The 17333-nt window shown below is 35.4% G+C and overlaps 1 protein-coding gene across 1 annotated transcript in view; it reads right to left on the reverse strand.

Annotated features, from left to right (window-relative positions):
- Positions 1–17333, reverse strand: part of LOC149553311 (Glycosyl transferase, family 35) — a 98760-nt gene that overhangs the window by 70709 nt on the left and 10718 nt on the right. Inside the window, exons 2-3 of the mRNA XM_089788773.1 lie at positions 6029–6267; positions 5635–5736 (exon numbers count right to left, since the gene is read on the reverse strand). Of these exons, the coding sequence (XP_089644899.1) occupies positions 5635–5736; positions 6029–6267 (341 nt within the window). The remainder of the gene's footprint in view (positions 1–5634; positions 5737–6028; positions 6268–17333) is intronic.

The raw sequence follows: 17333 nt of genomic DNA on the forward strand, positions 1-17333 counted from the left end.
TCGTATGTTGTAGGAGTTAGGGCAGACACTTTCCAAGGAGATGCATTATCAAGGCTTCATGTGCCCTAGCATGTCATTGGCTACATTTTTTTTTGGAACTTTCTACTTAGTTTATAGGTTGACTTTGTACAATGTCAGAAAACGTATTGTAATTGACATATTGACATCTGTATCAATCTATTATATTGTGCTATGATTTGTGCAATGTAATCGACAACATGACTATAAGCAATGAAAATCTATTTTCTACAATTAATGGGTTGAACTCTATATTTTATTTTCTATTAATTTATCTATGCTATGGAGCCCTTTAATATTTTTTTCAAAAAAAATAGTTTTTGATTATTTTTCTTCAGTTTTTTACATTTTTTTGTAATTTCAGTTTGTATTTTTCTTGATTTTTTCAAAAAATCCTACTGATTTGTTCTCCAAACAATTTATGCTTCTATGGCATTTATTGCTAACATTTAAAGTTGGGACTGTGAGAGAGAGGTGAAGTATGGTACATTTATTGCTAACATTCTCATTATAGCTATTGAGGAAGAGGAGCCTCAAAACATTGTTCAAGTCATAATAAACAATGCCAAAAATTATAGAGAAACTTATTTATTGGTTAAAAAGGTCAAGTTGCGCATCTTTCAAGTTTCAATGCCAACCCCCTCAACTTCATGCTACAAGGCTTGACATTAAAATTGATTTGATCAAACAAATGTATTTCAAGGCAGAAGAGATGTCATCGCCAACCACCATATGTCACAATGCATATTAGAAAAATTGTATAGATTGGAGCTATTAAAGGTAAGTGAAGCAATAAGATATATTTTAATTAAATATTTTTCCCCCTAGTAATTTTTTTTCCCCCAACATTGTAATGTCCCCACTTTAGCAGTCGACCAAGTGTGTGTGCATTAGCCTAGTTCTACATGGTCCCAAGGGCTAACGAAGGGTTTAAAGGGATCTTAGAGTGTTTTGGCCTAGTCACCTCCAGTTTCGGCCAAAACGGAGTTGATTTACTTAGTCTCAGGCATACTTACTATTTTTAGTAAGTCAGCAGAACACAGGGGAGGCTAGTTTTGGTGATTGAATTTGATACTCCATGGCAAGAGCTTTTCGACGAGCTATCACTCGTGCTATTCGGAGTTCGATAACTAACATATTTTTATGCCTAAAGTATTATTAAAGTAACAATTAATTTAGTTGTAAAATATTAAAGTGTTACTTTAATATTAAATTTTATGAGAATGTGTGCAAATCAAAAGGGGCGCCTAAGGGAGACATAAGTGATTATTTTAATATGTTTTATATTGCACATCTTTTATCCCACATTGCTCATGTGAGTGGAACTGATCTTTGTAGAAAGAATAAAAGGGAGCGTGAGTAGCTTCATTTGGCAGGTTGAATATGAGAAGAAAATGGATGTGTGAGTTGCAAATCTGTTCTTGGCATTAGAGGACGTCTATCCTCTCGTGTGACATTCTAGACATCATTCCCTTGGGGTTTGGCCTTTGAAATTCATTGCTATCAGCTTTATATCCGGCAGATTGGGTGCATTTCCAGCTACAACCAAGTTCCCGTAGCAAGTTATTGTAGTTGCCGAGTTGTTGTAGCATTGTGTCACTAGAGTAGTTGTATCACTGTAGCAACGCGTCACTATAGTAGTTGTCACTGTAACAGCCGAGCTACTATAGCAAGTTATTGTATTAGCCTAGTTACTGTAGCAAGTAACTATAGCAGTTGCATATAGTTTGCAGTAGGTCAATGCAAGGACCACGCCCTCAACTATTTGATGTAAACAATGTTTGTTCTGATTTATTGCTGGAGTATTCAGTGAGTCAGCTTTGCACTTGTTATTAATTCTTGGAAATCACTATAAAATATAGTGTGCTGGTTGTTTCTGTGATATATGTTATGCTTTTTCAATTCCTATATTTATGTGACATGCCAAACGCAACACAATACAGACAAACCTTTTGGAGCCATAAGGGTAGTAGCACATAACAAGAAATTAGAGACTGCAAGCTAAGTGTTTGATAAAATTACCATATAGCTGTGAATACTTGTAAGCAGATTTTGGTGGCATCCATTACAAACACAATTGTCTTTAGATAACTTTTGAAGGTTCGGGAGGCATTTTTAACATTGCCATCAACCAAAATCAATCCATACGGAAGCAATCTAGCACTACAAGGGTGGCTAATATAGTATACAATCCTAGATGACATTTGGTGAGATCATGCTGAATATCTCCTCAATTTCATTAAGCCGACGTTGAGTATGATTTATTAAACCAACATGGATAGGCCTTGTTTGGGAGAAATATGTGATGGTGTCAAATTGATGATTGAGAAGATAAACTATAAATACCATCATAAATGAGAAACAAAAAAAACTTAAAGAAACTTTATTTTAACAGCTATACAAAATTATTGAAGAAAGATAAGACAAAATCACAACCTGGAGAAATCTTATTTCATTTGTGTTGTGTCCCAAATATTACATTGTTGACATCCTTTATGCATTGACAAGGATTGCCCTATATAAAGATGTTGAAGTTAACCAAGGGTAAAAGGTAACACTTCATAGACTCTTCATGGTCCTCACATGCAAGATACAATTAGGATTGAATTCATGGATTTTGTATGGCTTCAAGGACTCTAATATTGATGCTCTTCTTGATAAGTTTTAAGGTTGATACTCATAATTGGTGGTACTTCCAATGACTAATCATTTACATACCTACAGCCTCTTGCAGTCAAAGTTTACATTATTTTTTTAATTTTCTCTTAACTCTCTAATTTTATCTTAATAGATTACTAGCTCATTTGTATCTAAGAGGAATTGGAGCACACACTCCTCCTGCCACTCAATAAAGCACAATAGATTGCACTCAAAAAAGGTAAAGAACTTGGTGCACGTGCATTGATATTTTGTAGAAAACCCATAACAAGAAGAATCTTGATCCGTTTGTTGAGATTAATACTCTCTTACCTGTTTTGGGTAAGAAACACCCAACAAGAAATTGTAATCAGTATGTCCTTGTTTCATAGATTGTTTTGAAGCAAAATGTAAGTATTGTGCAATGTGCATCAATTATGAAATTGCAATATAATTTTGTAATAATTTCAGTGCATCTTGCCCTTCTATGCTGATTATTCATTCTTGAACCAATGTATTCCTTTTTACCAGAACAATCACAAAGAACTGGTATGAAACATGGGTAATTTGTTGCAGATCAGATCCTCAAAAGCACCAATACAGAGGCTACATCTAAGATCTTTTGTCTTTTTCTCTATCTTTCCGGGCTTAAGAAAACCCAGACCCGCAATAAATGAAAAACCAAATGTCTCACCAGAAAAAATGAGCATCCTTATTCTTTGAAGCAATTACTTGATCCAAGAGGCAAAAAATTGAACAAAGCTCCAACCAAAATAAGATTACCATTAGAAAACTTATTGTTTGGTGATTCCGTCCATCTTTCCATCAATTCCTCCACAGTCAAAATCTGTTACTTCCCTAAGTGCAAATGCTCTTAAAAAATGATGAGAATATTAGTCAAAGCCACCAGATAATCCATTTCAACTGTGACTTCAAAAGATATAGAAAAAAACACATTTTTGGTAATTGGTCTCTTGGACCAGAAACTAGCAAACTGAACCAACTGAATGGTGAAAATGAAAAGAACTAGAACTGTATACACATTGTTATAATGCCTTAATAATTTAATCGTCCAAAGTATGACAGAAAGGATAGACAAAAGCTGATCCCATTTTATAGACATTTACATTTTCAAACTTTTCTCTGATCGCAGAACTCAATAACTTGGATAGCATGCATAATCAAATGCATTTACCCCATGTTGGGCCTCTTAGGCTTAATAATCCACCGAGGTTTAGAAATAAAAGTCTGTACACATGATAAGTAAAAACCCACAATAGATAACTGTCCTTTCTGCATGTTATGAAATCGAGCATAAAAAACTTCAATTCTAAATCTGCTACTATGTTTTTCTCCTAGTCAGGAAATGTACTAAGCTTCAATAAACTTGGATAGTAAACACATGACCTCTACAGCCTTTCCCACCACACACCATGGAGATTAAGTGAAAGGTAAACTTAATACACTACTACTTACAGCAAAATTTAGCTACCAATTAATATCTTCCGGCTGCTCAAACTTCCTCCCTACTATTTAATTTTTCCAAGGAAAACATTCAAGGTGAAAAGCACAAAGATATCATTTTGTAGTCAATACTGTTTATTAACAGAAACATAAGTTACGACGAGAACAAATACCATTTAGGAAAGAGATGCTCCCTCTCCCGTCCTAGCCTGACCCTCATTTGTTGTGGCCACAAAACACAAACTTTCAATTCAACTTACACAAGCTTTCAATTCTCAGTCCTTCCACTCAAAAGAAAAGATGACAACCTTTGGCCAAGTAGCATCATAGTGTTTGGGGGATTTTCTCGTGGTACCAAATTTCTCATTCTTCAACTAGAATGACTCCCAGCTATCACACCTCATTTTCTAGAAAAGATCAGTTCTCGAGCAAGCAAAATTCAGACTGCAACTGAGGCTTTTTCACAGTGGGAGGTTATTATATCACTTAATACTTTCTTTCTCAAGCTGACATGTGAGCCTAATGTGTCGATTCAAACTTTGAGCAGCAGGTAACTCCAAATGCCTGACAGATTGTCATCAAACAGAGTAAACAGAAGCAGAAGGAAAAGTTTCATTTATAAATTTTGTTCTCAGTCTTAAATACCAATCAAGTTAGGATTAAGTCCTAACTTAATCACCAAACGTAAAACAGAGCTCATTTCCTTTCTAAAGGTGACTTAACTTGGTGTATGCTTTGACCACCAAAAAGCAACCCTTACCTTTTTTGTGCTTATAGTAGCTAAAGTTATGGGACACCAGATTTGAAAAGAAGTTCATGAGATGCCAAAATTCCAGGCAATATTTACTCATTACAGAAGAAAATCAAGAATCAAAACTAAAATATCTCAACAAATTTCTTGCGGATATGAACTTGCAGGTTAATGCCTGCATAAGTCCATCATTTTTTTGTTAATCAACTCTCCACACATTAAACTTGCTGCTGCACAAAGGAGTTTAAAAGTTTCTAATAAATGGAGCCGTGTCACATTTATCTACCACTGTGTGAAACCCCTCCTTTAACAAAGCTGAACCTGAACACCCTAGACTTGTAGGCGTTGGAGATCTTTACAACATACAGGTACAGATCTTTGAATTCCTTCCACCAAGGCAGAAAGATTTCAAATGCTGAAAAGCAAATCTGTCATTCAATGCCTCTTGCAACTATCTACTTAGAGAAACCAGTGAGCAGTCAAGACACAAAATCTCAAACAGCCTTACATTGCCAGCTTACACAACCTAAGAGTATATTACAGAACCTCTTTATAAAACTCATCCAACTTCCTTCCTTGACTTTTATCTCTTGAAAGCAGGGGCAGGCCAAAAAGATGAAACTTGTCACAAATTGAACTTCTCTACATCAAAGAACTTTGACACTAAAATAAATATATAAAAAGTACAGTGGTTCACACACATTTTTTGGCAGATATCTTTCAAGTTCCAGAAAAGAATTGTTAAGCAGTAAAATGTCAAATACCTGCTCAGCAACAGATTCCAAGTCAGATCCCAGCTTGCTCAAAGCCTCTGCATAGGCATCAGTCAGCTCTAAATTACCAATGGCATTCAACAATGCCCTGCCCTGATCAAAGACAAAAAGTAATGATTTAGAGATACATGTCCCAAACTTACCATAAAGAATAAAATGCACACTGTATACTAGCAGATACTAATCTGCAGTCTTCCATAACACACTAACTGTTGCCAACATTATTGTGGCAGGGAATTCAAGGAAAAAAATGCCACTCATAATCTCATGGGCAATAATTCATTAAAGATACAGCCTCCTCAGGATAAATGAAATTTCAGTAACCTCATTAAATATGTGATAAAATTTGAAGCAAAGACTGGAATAAGAGGCAACATAACTGTACCTGTAAAAACTCCATTGATAAATAATAAGTCTGCTTAGGATTACATCCCTCATAGTGCTTCAGTGTCTCATTCCACCCTTTAATCAGACTGTCTCGTACACTTTCAGCAGTTGCAACATAAGCTTGTGGTAACTGAAATTTTAAAGGTGAGAAATGTGGTGTAAACTCTGCATGGTATTTAATGTTTGATGCAATAGATGAAGAGTCTACTGCCGTAGGAGTAGGAATAGGAGATATTTCTGTGGATACAACATGTCATATTTCAGTTAAAATGATAATTGCATGAAGTTCAACAGAGTCTCCAACATCTGGACAATATTACAGATTTAGGTGCACATAATCCAGTTCCAGATGAAATAAGATCATGCTGCATGTACCCCAAATTTCATAGGATATACATATATTCAAGCATTTTCAATTTCCAGGATGATGCACTTTGCACTTTATATATGGAATTTATACTCATTCATCTAAATATTATTTTCCCAGGTTATTCAATAAAGCATATTTTAAATGAGTCAGATTCAATGCATGAAGATTATACAGCCATCCACTAGCTGTCCCCAAAATTAGCAGAAAACAATTGACATCCTGGGAACTCATCCCCCTGAACCTTATCTTCCCCGTTCTAGAAACTTGGGGTAACCTTGATTAATATTCTTGAACCTATCATTTTTTATTAAATTTCTGGTGATAGAAAACTCAAATCTTAGCCTTCCAAGTTTCAAGGACAAAAAACATACATGCAAAACTTTCATTAAAAAACAATAATCATACTCAAATTTTGAATTTGCATGCAAATACTACAATTTGTGCTATGTAATAAAAAAATATGTAACAAATTTCAATCAGAATTTCAATTTTGAAGTTAAATGTTGGTATCTTGCAACAAAGCACTTACCTTTTCTTTCTAAATGCACTCTATGTTTTCTACAAATCACTTACTCATTGTTGGACTTAATATCTTTTAGCTTCAAAAGCACATGGATTTTACTCTGGTCTATTTATGCAAAATTTAATAGCACAAATTTGACCAAATTCAATACCTTACTTTTATAATTAGAAAATGGAAAATTAAATTGCCAAATCTTCATGCTATTTACCTAGGAAGTTTGGTTCGCCTGCCTAGGACCCTAGTACTTATCTGGTTCAAACCAGATCTGGGTTTGAGTCTAGTTCACCTGTGGGTTCGGCCAGGGTTCATACCCAGGCAGGTTGGTTACTCTGGACCAAATCCAGGTCGAATGAGGGAAGACCCAGGCAGACCAAGTGCAAACCAGGTATATTTCCACTGAGAAAAATCCTATAATTAAGTGCAGGAAACAGTTGTTACAGAATTTTGAATAAGATCTTAAACATTACAAAACAAAAATTTGCAAAAGTTCAGATATTTATTACATCAAATTAAACTAGCCCTCAAGATTTCTTCCGGTGAAATTTTTATTTCCGATTGCTGATAATAACCGCTATCCAATTAATTGCAAGCTACTTTTTTAACAATTTTCACATAGGATTTTTATTGCAAACAAACAAGCTCTTTGTACAGTGAAAAAATAGTAAGCATTTGAGGAATTAGAAAGTGAGAATGTTATTGGTACAGTTAATCTTATTGGCATTGGCACTGTTTGTGAATCAACTAATGCCTTTTATGAAGATGAAGAAGATGAAAATTTAGATAATCCATTAGATGATTAAAACTTAGTACAAAGTTCCAATTGTTGAAAGTCAAAACAATGATACTTGAACTCAATACTATTATTTTAGTATTTTGGCATTTATATGACGTTATGATTATAAGTTTATGGTGTTTTTGTTGTTTTTATGATACCATGTGACGTTCTTATCTTAACTCATGCTTCTAGGATGCATAATTATGCATGTGTGTGTGTATAATTTCTACGTGTTTTTGTACTAATGAACAAAATTTTGCCGTACCAGCAAACCAGTACTTTGAACCTAAACAGATAATTTTTAAACAAATTTTTGTGCACGAAAAAAGAAAGCAATCATAGTTTTAAAATTATTTTGCACAAATTGCAGTAAATCACACTTGATTTGAGAATTTGAGCTTGAAGCCCACGAGGCTTCTTGCAATCCATTTCAAAGATAAATTACCCAGACTGTTGATTTTATCAGTAAGTCTCTTTTTCAAAAACAAATTTTCACAAATTTCAGTGCATGATGTTTTCAGCAACGCATATCAATAGTTTAGAAAAGCAAATATGCTCAGCCTACAAAGCATTGAAATGTACTCAACTTTTTGCATGTATGACACTTTTTGAATTAGTATGTGTCAGTTTCTATTAAATTAAAAGAATCTCACAGCCACATAAAGAAAGGTACGAGGACATTTAAGTAACATTTGGATTTGAGACTTAGAGCCCAAAACCAAACATGGCTTCTTCTTTTCTCTGCACTTCAAAACAGCTAAATGGTTCCAAATTTTGACTGACTCGGATTGTTATTAATATTTTCAAATAAAAATTTGAAAATAATTGAATATTTAATGTTACACTACCATGCCATTTAATTGAACATTTTGAAATGAAGTTTACAAGATCTTAATATAAATTGCTGGTATATAGCAATAAATCTTATGACTATTAAACGACAGGAACAAAAACTAATGCAGATTTTCATTAGGCACACTAAATAGCACTCAGATTAGAATATTTTAGCATGGGAGTCAAATGTCTGCTTCCCAGCTCTGCATTCAAATTCAAGTAGAAATTTAAATGATTTGAAGGTTAATTTTTTAATCAGAAACTGTTTTGGTAATATTGCTGAAGAATTGCATGAAAAAATTTAGGACTTAAGACCATTGGAGTCTAAGGACAAAAATACATAGAAAATGCTGGATTAATGTGACTAAAATGCACTCAGATATTAGAATTTCAGTATGGAAACCACATCTGCTCCCTGGCTTTGTATTTCAAAGCAAATTAGTGGAAAATCAACTCGTGTAATGGCTAATTTTTTAACCACAAATGGAAATAGAATTGCACATTCAATGGGTTTTATTAAATACTGTACTTCTATAATTTGTTAAAACATTTATTAACAAATCTATTTAAATGAAGTTTACAGCAGTAAATTACCAGTTTCCTGAGAGAAAGAACTCAAGCTTTAACCTGTCTGACCCAAAGGACTAAACTGTGTGCAATCAAACTTGATTTTGAGAGTTTTGTCCTAATAATACTTGCCTCCGGCAGTAATGAGATTTTTTTATGTTTCTCATGTTCTTCTCTAACAAGAAAATAGCTAAGAGCCTAAGACTCAACCTAGAACCTTCCATTTATGTGCTTTAGTTCTCTACCACTGAGCTATCTGCACATCATGAATTCTAGTTTGCTTGGACGGTGGATTAACATTCCAACAAGCTGCCCCTGGTCAAGGCACATACCAGTTTGCCAATGCCTGGCCTGAGTCTGACATCAAGTAGACAAGCATGGACCAGCTAGGACTCAAAGCTAGCACAGAGCTACTATTCCCTTGTATAATTTTCTTGAAGTATGAATGACCTAAAGTTATCTTTCTGTAAATTTAGAAGCTAACTTAAGAAGCTGTTCATATACAACCTATTTAAGGCCCTTTCCCAAACAAGTTTTTCAATGAATTCCAATACTTGAAGTTTACAGTGTTTTGGTATAAAATGCTAATGTCCTGCAACAAAAGTTTAATCTTATTTCAATTCCCACAGAGTAAAGTGCCCACAATGTTTGCATGTAGAGCACAAAATCCTGCTTGGATTTGGAACTTTTAGTCTAAAGATTGTAATTGTTTTTCTGTGTTCTAGCTTTGTAAACTAAATAGTGCAAATAAGACAGCTCTAGAAGCTGATTTTTAAAGCACTTCAAGTTACACTTCATGTTATTTTATAAAACATTTTTGACGAAATTTGTCCATAAATTACCAGTGCACATTAAAAACATGTCCCAAGGTTTTAAGCCTATCCCTGGTTTAGGGACGTCCTTGGGAATCCATGAGGATGAGGATGAGGATGGGAATGCTGGCAAAATGTCCCCATTACATGCCCCAAAGAGAGCATAAATTGGGGGCATCCCCCCATTATGTAATTTTCCTTTGCCCCACCAGAGACATCAGCACATTCCCAATGACATGAAGTTCAAAAAACAGAATGAAAAATACGTGATTCGAATTAAATTTAACCCTTTTTTGGATCAGAAAAGATGAAACAAATGGAGATCATGACTTCCTTAGCAGCAACTTTAGCCCTTTTGCTCATATGTTTGAACCATTTTTTTCCAGTTCTCACTCCTCGTTTGGTTGGCTGTTCAAATAAGATGTCTCTTTTAAGAATGATAATTGTTTGTGATTGCATGTGACACATGGGTGTTTGGTATCATTTTGTGTTTGATTATGCTACTATTAAAAAACATCAATACTTAGTTGCCGATTCGTGAAACGAATCTGATCTGGGCACGTGAATCGGATCCGTGGATTCCAGATTTTTTTTCCCAATTATGATTCGTGGAGGATTTGTATATAGATATAGATATTGATATAGATATAGATATAGATATAGATATAGATATAGATATAGATATACTAAAAATAAAAGAAATATACATAATTCTAAAACTAAATCATTTCATAGTATGAATCTATTATTCCAATATGGATCTATAAATCTAGTATACTTGATAATTGAATCCAATCCAAGCACTTTACTTCAAACTAGCAACTATGAGAGAGCAAAATAGAGAGCAAATGAACTTGCATCATGAATAAAAGGGTCATTTTTAGGGTTTGAAGCAAAAAAAAGCATTAAAATTTTAACTTGGGCCCACCGTTTTATGTTTTTGTGCCTTGTATTGCTGTGGATCGGTGTTGGATCTTTGGGCTGTGGGCAGAATCAACAATCCTGTTCGGATCCTCAAGGATCCAAACCTGAATCCAGATTCGGATCCAAGGATCCTGCCCGGATCCTCAAGGATCGGATCCGAATCCGGATCCAGTCTGTCTAGGACGAATCCCGCAACTAAGCTGATTAATTCTATCTTAAAAAGCATTTCCCCCACTCCCCGATTACTGAAGGATTTTCTGCCAACCCTAAACTGATCCTTCCATCCCGGAGGCTTGGAGACAAATTGAAAATTAATAATTATATAATTGCTGGAAATCACAATCTTTTTTCGCTGCTCTAAATTTAAAAGTTAACCAGTGTCAATTTGACTCCTTTAAAGGCTCATTTTCAAACAATGTGAAGATTTTCAATTTTCTGTTATTTTATAGAACTTATATTGACCAAATTTGTCCAAAAACAATACAAGCGCTGTTATCCTGCAAGAGAAAATTTATTCTTGGCCTCTAGAGCCATAATGTATCCAAACTTATGTGTTAAACACACAAATCACAAAGACTTAACAGCACTAGCATAAAATTCATATAGCTCTTCGCTGCTATGGATTTCAGAGCTAAACAAGATTGCGTTGGCCAATTTAATGACTCATTTTCAAACCAAATATAGAAATCTAAACTGCAAATTTGAAATGTTAACATTACATCTGCATGCTACATAATGGAGCAGATTTTAAAGAACTTATGAATACATGTTATCTTTTGGAGCATAAATTTCTGCTATCCTTTACTGCAGCATCTAAACTTAACCTCTGGATTCCTGAAACCTAAAACGAGCGCAAAATTTTGTATTGACCATAACAAATTGCACTTGATTTAAGATTTCAGCATGAAAAAGCTTTGCATTTCAAACCTAAATGGTGCAAATATGAATCATTTTCGAACCATACAAAAGAAAAGAATAGTTCTTTTTGAAATAGAATATATGTAGTTTTAGTTTCCAAAATGAATTGCACAGATCAAATGGCTGATTTTAGAATGATAAATAGTTTACACTTTCATGCTTGAAGCATTTATAAATGAAATATTAAATGCTTACTAAAAAGGGGGTAAAAATCTATTCACGCACGAAGCCAAGCTAAGTGCCCAATACAGAGGGCACTACATAACCTTGTCATTATCCACTAACTTATCAAACCTATGAGACATATCAAGAGGCAATTGTCTCTAATCCACTATATTCCAATTCTGCATATGATCTAAAGCCCATTTGGCCAAACAATCTACAACACCATTCCACTCCCTAGGAACATGTGTGAAGGTGAAGATTCCAAGGAACTGCACAACTGAAGAATCTGTTTAATAACCAAAGCCAATTGCCGGCTAACATCCCCAAACTCTTCCCTAGTTAACAAAGTCATCTCCACCTGAGAATCAAACACAAATAAAACTGCTCCAACCAAGAGCACAACTCCACTCAACAGCATAGAAAATGGCAAGAGCCTCCATTAAATTATTAGCATTAAAGCCATTATAAACAAAAATTAAATAAACTAAACATCACCAAAACAATCCAAACCAGCTCCACCAATGCTAGCATGCCCAAGATTCCCCTGAAACGAGCCATCAATATTAATTTTTAAAACTCCATGAGAAGGTGTCTGATGAACCTCTTGATTGATTTGCCGCAAAGAATGTCTACATCAATTAGTCCTAACCTGACCAACAAACACTGGTGCACCTCTTTGAATAGGAAGATTAAGATGATTGCAAACAACATCTCTAAGGTGTACACCCCTATTCACATCACGCTTTGCCAAAACAATCGCATGAAGAGAATGAATAATTTTCCACCACAAGTGAACAACATCCATCCTTGAGAAAAGAAGTTTTAGCTAGGGTTTTTCACCCCATTGAACCCAAAACTCAAACAAAGAGGAGATATGCCAGTAGGTCTAATCCCAAGCACCCCAACAAAAATGCTAGATTTCCTTGGCGAAAGAGCATTGAAAGAAAAGATGGGAAACTAACTTTTCATCATTACAACACAAGATACACATCGAGGGGTCTTGAAAACCCCACTTGCATAAATTTTCTCAAGTGAGACAATGATTGTGAACCACTAGCCACATGAAACAATCACATTTCAGCTAGGCAATTTTGTTCCAAACCTGTTTCCACCAAGGCACCTCAATACCTCCAAACAACTGCCTATTAAGCACCAAATACTCCAAACAAACAAAGTATTTACCAGACGAATCATTTCCCTAGGCCTGGACATCCAGGCCAACCAAGGAACTGCACTCTCTAAATGCCAGAATCTGAGCCAACCTATTCTACCAGAATCAGAAGAATTGTTAACCACCAATAACCAGGCCTAGATTTGGAATAGTCTTGTAAAGCACAACATTATCCCACCTAACTGCTAGAAACTAATCACAAAGGGACTTCAAATGCGGATACATAGAGAAAAGGAGGGGGATGACCATCCCAAGAATCTATCCAAAAGAGATCTTTAGAGCCCCAATTACAGATCCAAAAGGGGCCCCTCATAACCAATTGAGCTCCAGTTTCAGAGTGTGCCAGACCATAGGCCCCTTGCCTTCTAGAGGATACCAGGAAACATCAAAATAGTCCACCCCCACAAATACTTACGTGCAAGAATGCAGGTCAAAGCTTATTCTAACTGGTACACAAATGCCAATATGATTTGGCTGCAAGAGCCTGCCCACTCAAGATAGTAGACCAAAAGCCAAGACCCTGTTCCTTCATAGACTAACAAACATACTACCACCTAACTAGGCTCCATTTACAATTCTGTAAATTACAACTCCAAAGACATTGTCACAAGAAAGCATAAAATTCCTTAAGAAAATACATAGGAGCCATTTGAACCAAACTTTTGTAAATAGGAAGAGCCTAAATGGCCAATTGAAGAAGGCTCACCCGAGGAACATGATAATACACTTGTTAACCTTCTGACACAACTTATCAAGCAGTCCCACTAAAATAATCTAGGTTGCCTGACAATAGCAATATGAATGCCCAGATAAAGCAGGGGTCTGGCTCAATTTGAAATCACAAAATATTAGCACTACTCCTCTGGATAGGCTCCAGAGTTCTGGAAAAATGATTGAGGATTTATGTTCATTGACTTTCTAACCCAAGGCAACCAAATAAATATCTAACACTTGCCTGAAGGACTCAACTTCAAGCAATCGAGAAATCCCAATAAGAACAGTAGTATCCACAAACTGGTTATGAGAAAAATTAGGCAGCTCATTACCCCAACTCCAACCATGGATCAAGCCCTGGGAAACCCAAGACTTAATAAATTTGCCAGGGCCTTCAGCCAAAATAATAAAAAATGGGGACAGAGAATCTCCTTGGCGAAGACCCCTAGAGGCTCCAAATAATTCAAAAGGTTCTCCATTTAGAATAACAAAGAGGGATGAAAATATAATACAACTCATAGTCCAGAAATATTAAAATACGAAGTTTACAATTTTTTTGCATTAGTTGTTGCTATCCTGCAAGAGAATACTTATAACTTAGTTTCTTGAATCCTAACATTTATAATGAAAATCCAATCAAATACAGTAAATCACACTTGGATTTGATTATTTTAAACTTAGCCTGTTAACCATACACTTCTCAAATACAGTAAACTACACATGGACTTGATTATTTTAGCCTGTTAACCATGCACTTGTCCACACTTCATCTAAAAATTGCAAATTCGGCTGATTTTAAAGACAATTTTGTTGACCTAATTTTCAAAATCATCTTAGACTCTGGATTCTGATTGTGTAAATACACACAAGTTATTGCATTAATTGCACAAAAACAAATGGATTTGAGATATTTTGACTGAAAGCCACAAGGTTTCTTTGCTGCTCTGCATGTCAAATCTAAATATTTCAACAGATAGTACCAAATCCAACTAATTTAAAAACTCTTTTTATAAACAAGAAACAGAAATTGATTTGCAAATATAACATTATGATGGAACATTTTATAAATGAGCCTTCCAATTTTCATTATAAATTGCTGCAATCGAACAAAAGAAGGCTTAATCTCAGCCTCTTAAGCACTAAAGTAAAAAATCATGCAAAATTTTGCACTATTACATTGATTATTGTGTTTCATTTAGACAGCAATGGCATGGCATGGTAGGCGTGCAAGTGTTTTTCAATTACATGCATTTAGAGTAGGAGAAACGTGGCCAGACCAGATATTTAAAAATCAATATAATATTATTAAAATAGTCTAAGATATTTATTTTGATGTTACATAGTTTCTGGATATCAAAACATGTATTCAATGTGGAAATGATAAATCATAATCATTATGGTAAAAATGTCACTCTACTGGTCCAAAGACAAAACCATTCAAATTTTACTAACATCAATATTCAAATACCAACTTATTTAGGGACAGAGTCCACAAGTTCAAAGGTTGGTTTTTTGTAATGGTATCAGTATGTGTACTTTGCGCTGGAGGCAAAATTTCAAACCAGTAGACAATCTATGTCACTATTTCCCGATCTGGATTGTCTTTCCCTCATTGCCTTTGGAGTACAGAGATCCAGAAATTCTTGAAATTATGGCAAATCAGTTGGATATTTTTGTCAGACATGATCTGCTTACATTTGAACTTCTTCATCGGGAATCTAGAATGTTTATCCTTATAGAAATATCCAAGCCTGTTCCAAAGGCTAGTATCATTAGATCTAAATGGGGCTCTTGGTCACAACAAGTTTTGATTCAAGAAGATAGCACAGTTCACAGATTCCAGCATCAGCTTAGGCATCTTAACTCTCAGTCATCCAATGGCAATGATGCAAGTCTCAATATGTGAGGACCACATATCTGATCTGCACAAGTGCTCAGTTCAGGAACAGAATATTCAAGACAATCATGGCTCCTCGCAGTTGAGCCCCCATCAGCATCAGGAATTTTCTCGAAGTTCCAGGACTGCCTTCTACAGCCTGAGTCAATTGAGATCATTTCTAAATGCTTCTTGATGATTCATAAATTTCTCTGGGGTCTTTATTATACCATCTCTCTTCTTTACTCAAATTTTTCAATTCAGAATTTTGCTCTTTCAGTGTCGATACCCTTTCTTTTGTCTGCAGATCCCCATCTGGAGAACAGAGATTTTGTAGTGCATGATCTCATCTTTCAAGATAAACTAGTTGATGTTGCCTTGATTGATTGCATCCCGAGAAAAGGGCATAAACTTTCAGACAAGACTCTCCAATCTATAGCAGATGACTGGCTTGTTACTCTTGCCACTTCCATGATTAATGAAATTGCAGCAGGAGGAGTTATTTTGTCTGATGAAATTTGTCCATCACAGAGTGAAGTGTGCTTGAGTTCACCTCTCGTCGTCGTTGAAGAACCAATTTCAGGTTACTCTAATGAATCCTTGGAGAAGACCAGTTTTAATCAGATTGAGTACAGTATTGACCAAGGGCAAGATTCAGATTCAATCCCATGCCATCCTCCTATTCCACCTCTTCAATTTGTCAACTCAGAGTTTCCTGCAGGGATCGATGCTCTTTGTTTTGAGGAGGAATTTCTCCATCAAGTCAATCAGGCAGAAGGCTTTCCCCACTCCAGCACCTCATTCTATAGATATTGCTCATTCTTGTTCACTGCACTTGCAAAATTTAGAGAACATTATGTCTCTTGAAGAAGATGAAAATGATTTCAAACAGTCACAATTACCTACAGATTCTTTCGATTACTCTCAGTCCTTCTCCTTTGAACAAACACCCTCCTCTAAGAAGGTAGAGAAGAAAATATCAAAGTCCAGGGGACAGAAACCTAATAGTGCTAAGGTTCTTGAGGAAATGGTTCCAGGGATTCAGACCACACTAGATGGTAAATTCTCAGTCTACAAGAGATCGGCTAGGAGCAAGAAACCAACATGGAGAATAGAGGGTTCTCCATGTCATCAATGAAGATCACCTCTTGGAATGTCAGAGGCTTGAATGCCTCTAACAAAAGGTATAGAATTAAGCAACAGCTTGATTCTATTAAGGCAAATATCTACATTATTCAAGAGACCAAAATGTCTAGTGACATGTATGCCAAAACAATTAAGAAATGGTCAGCTTGGAAGTCTCTTCATATGCAAGGTATGGGTGCTTTCGGAGGTCTTGTTACTCTCTAGAATCCTAAGACTGTTTGTGGCGGATTGAGTGGGCAGGATCATAACTGGCAATTAGTGAAGATGGTGTATTTTGATCTCACATTTTGTTAATAAATGTTTATGGCCCATCTTCCATCTTGGATAAGAGGAACCTGTGGACAAAGTTATCCCAAATTATTCATCATGATAAAGACCAGCAATTCATAGTTGGTGGGGACTTTAATGCAATTCTATCTGATGATGATAAGAAGGGAGGTATTTCTCCTCATCCAAGAACTATTCAAGACTTTCTGAATTTTATAACAAACAATCAGCTTTTAGATGA

Source organism: Cupressus sempervirens, chromosome 6 (assembly GCF_028749045.1).
Source record: "Cupressus sempervirens isolate cs-2001-9-10 chromosome 6, ASM2874904v1, whole genome shotgun sequence".
Classification (NCBI taxonomy): domain Eukaryota; kingdom Viridiplantae; phylum Streptophyta; class Pinopsida; order Cupressales; family Cupressaceae; genus Cupressus; species Cupressus sempervirens.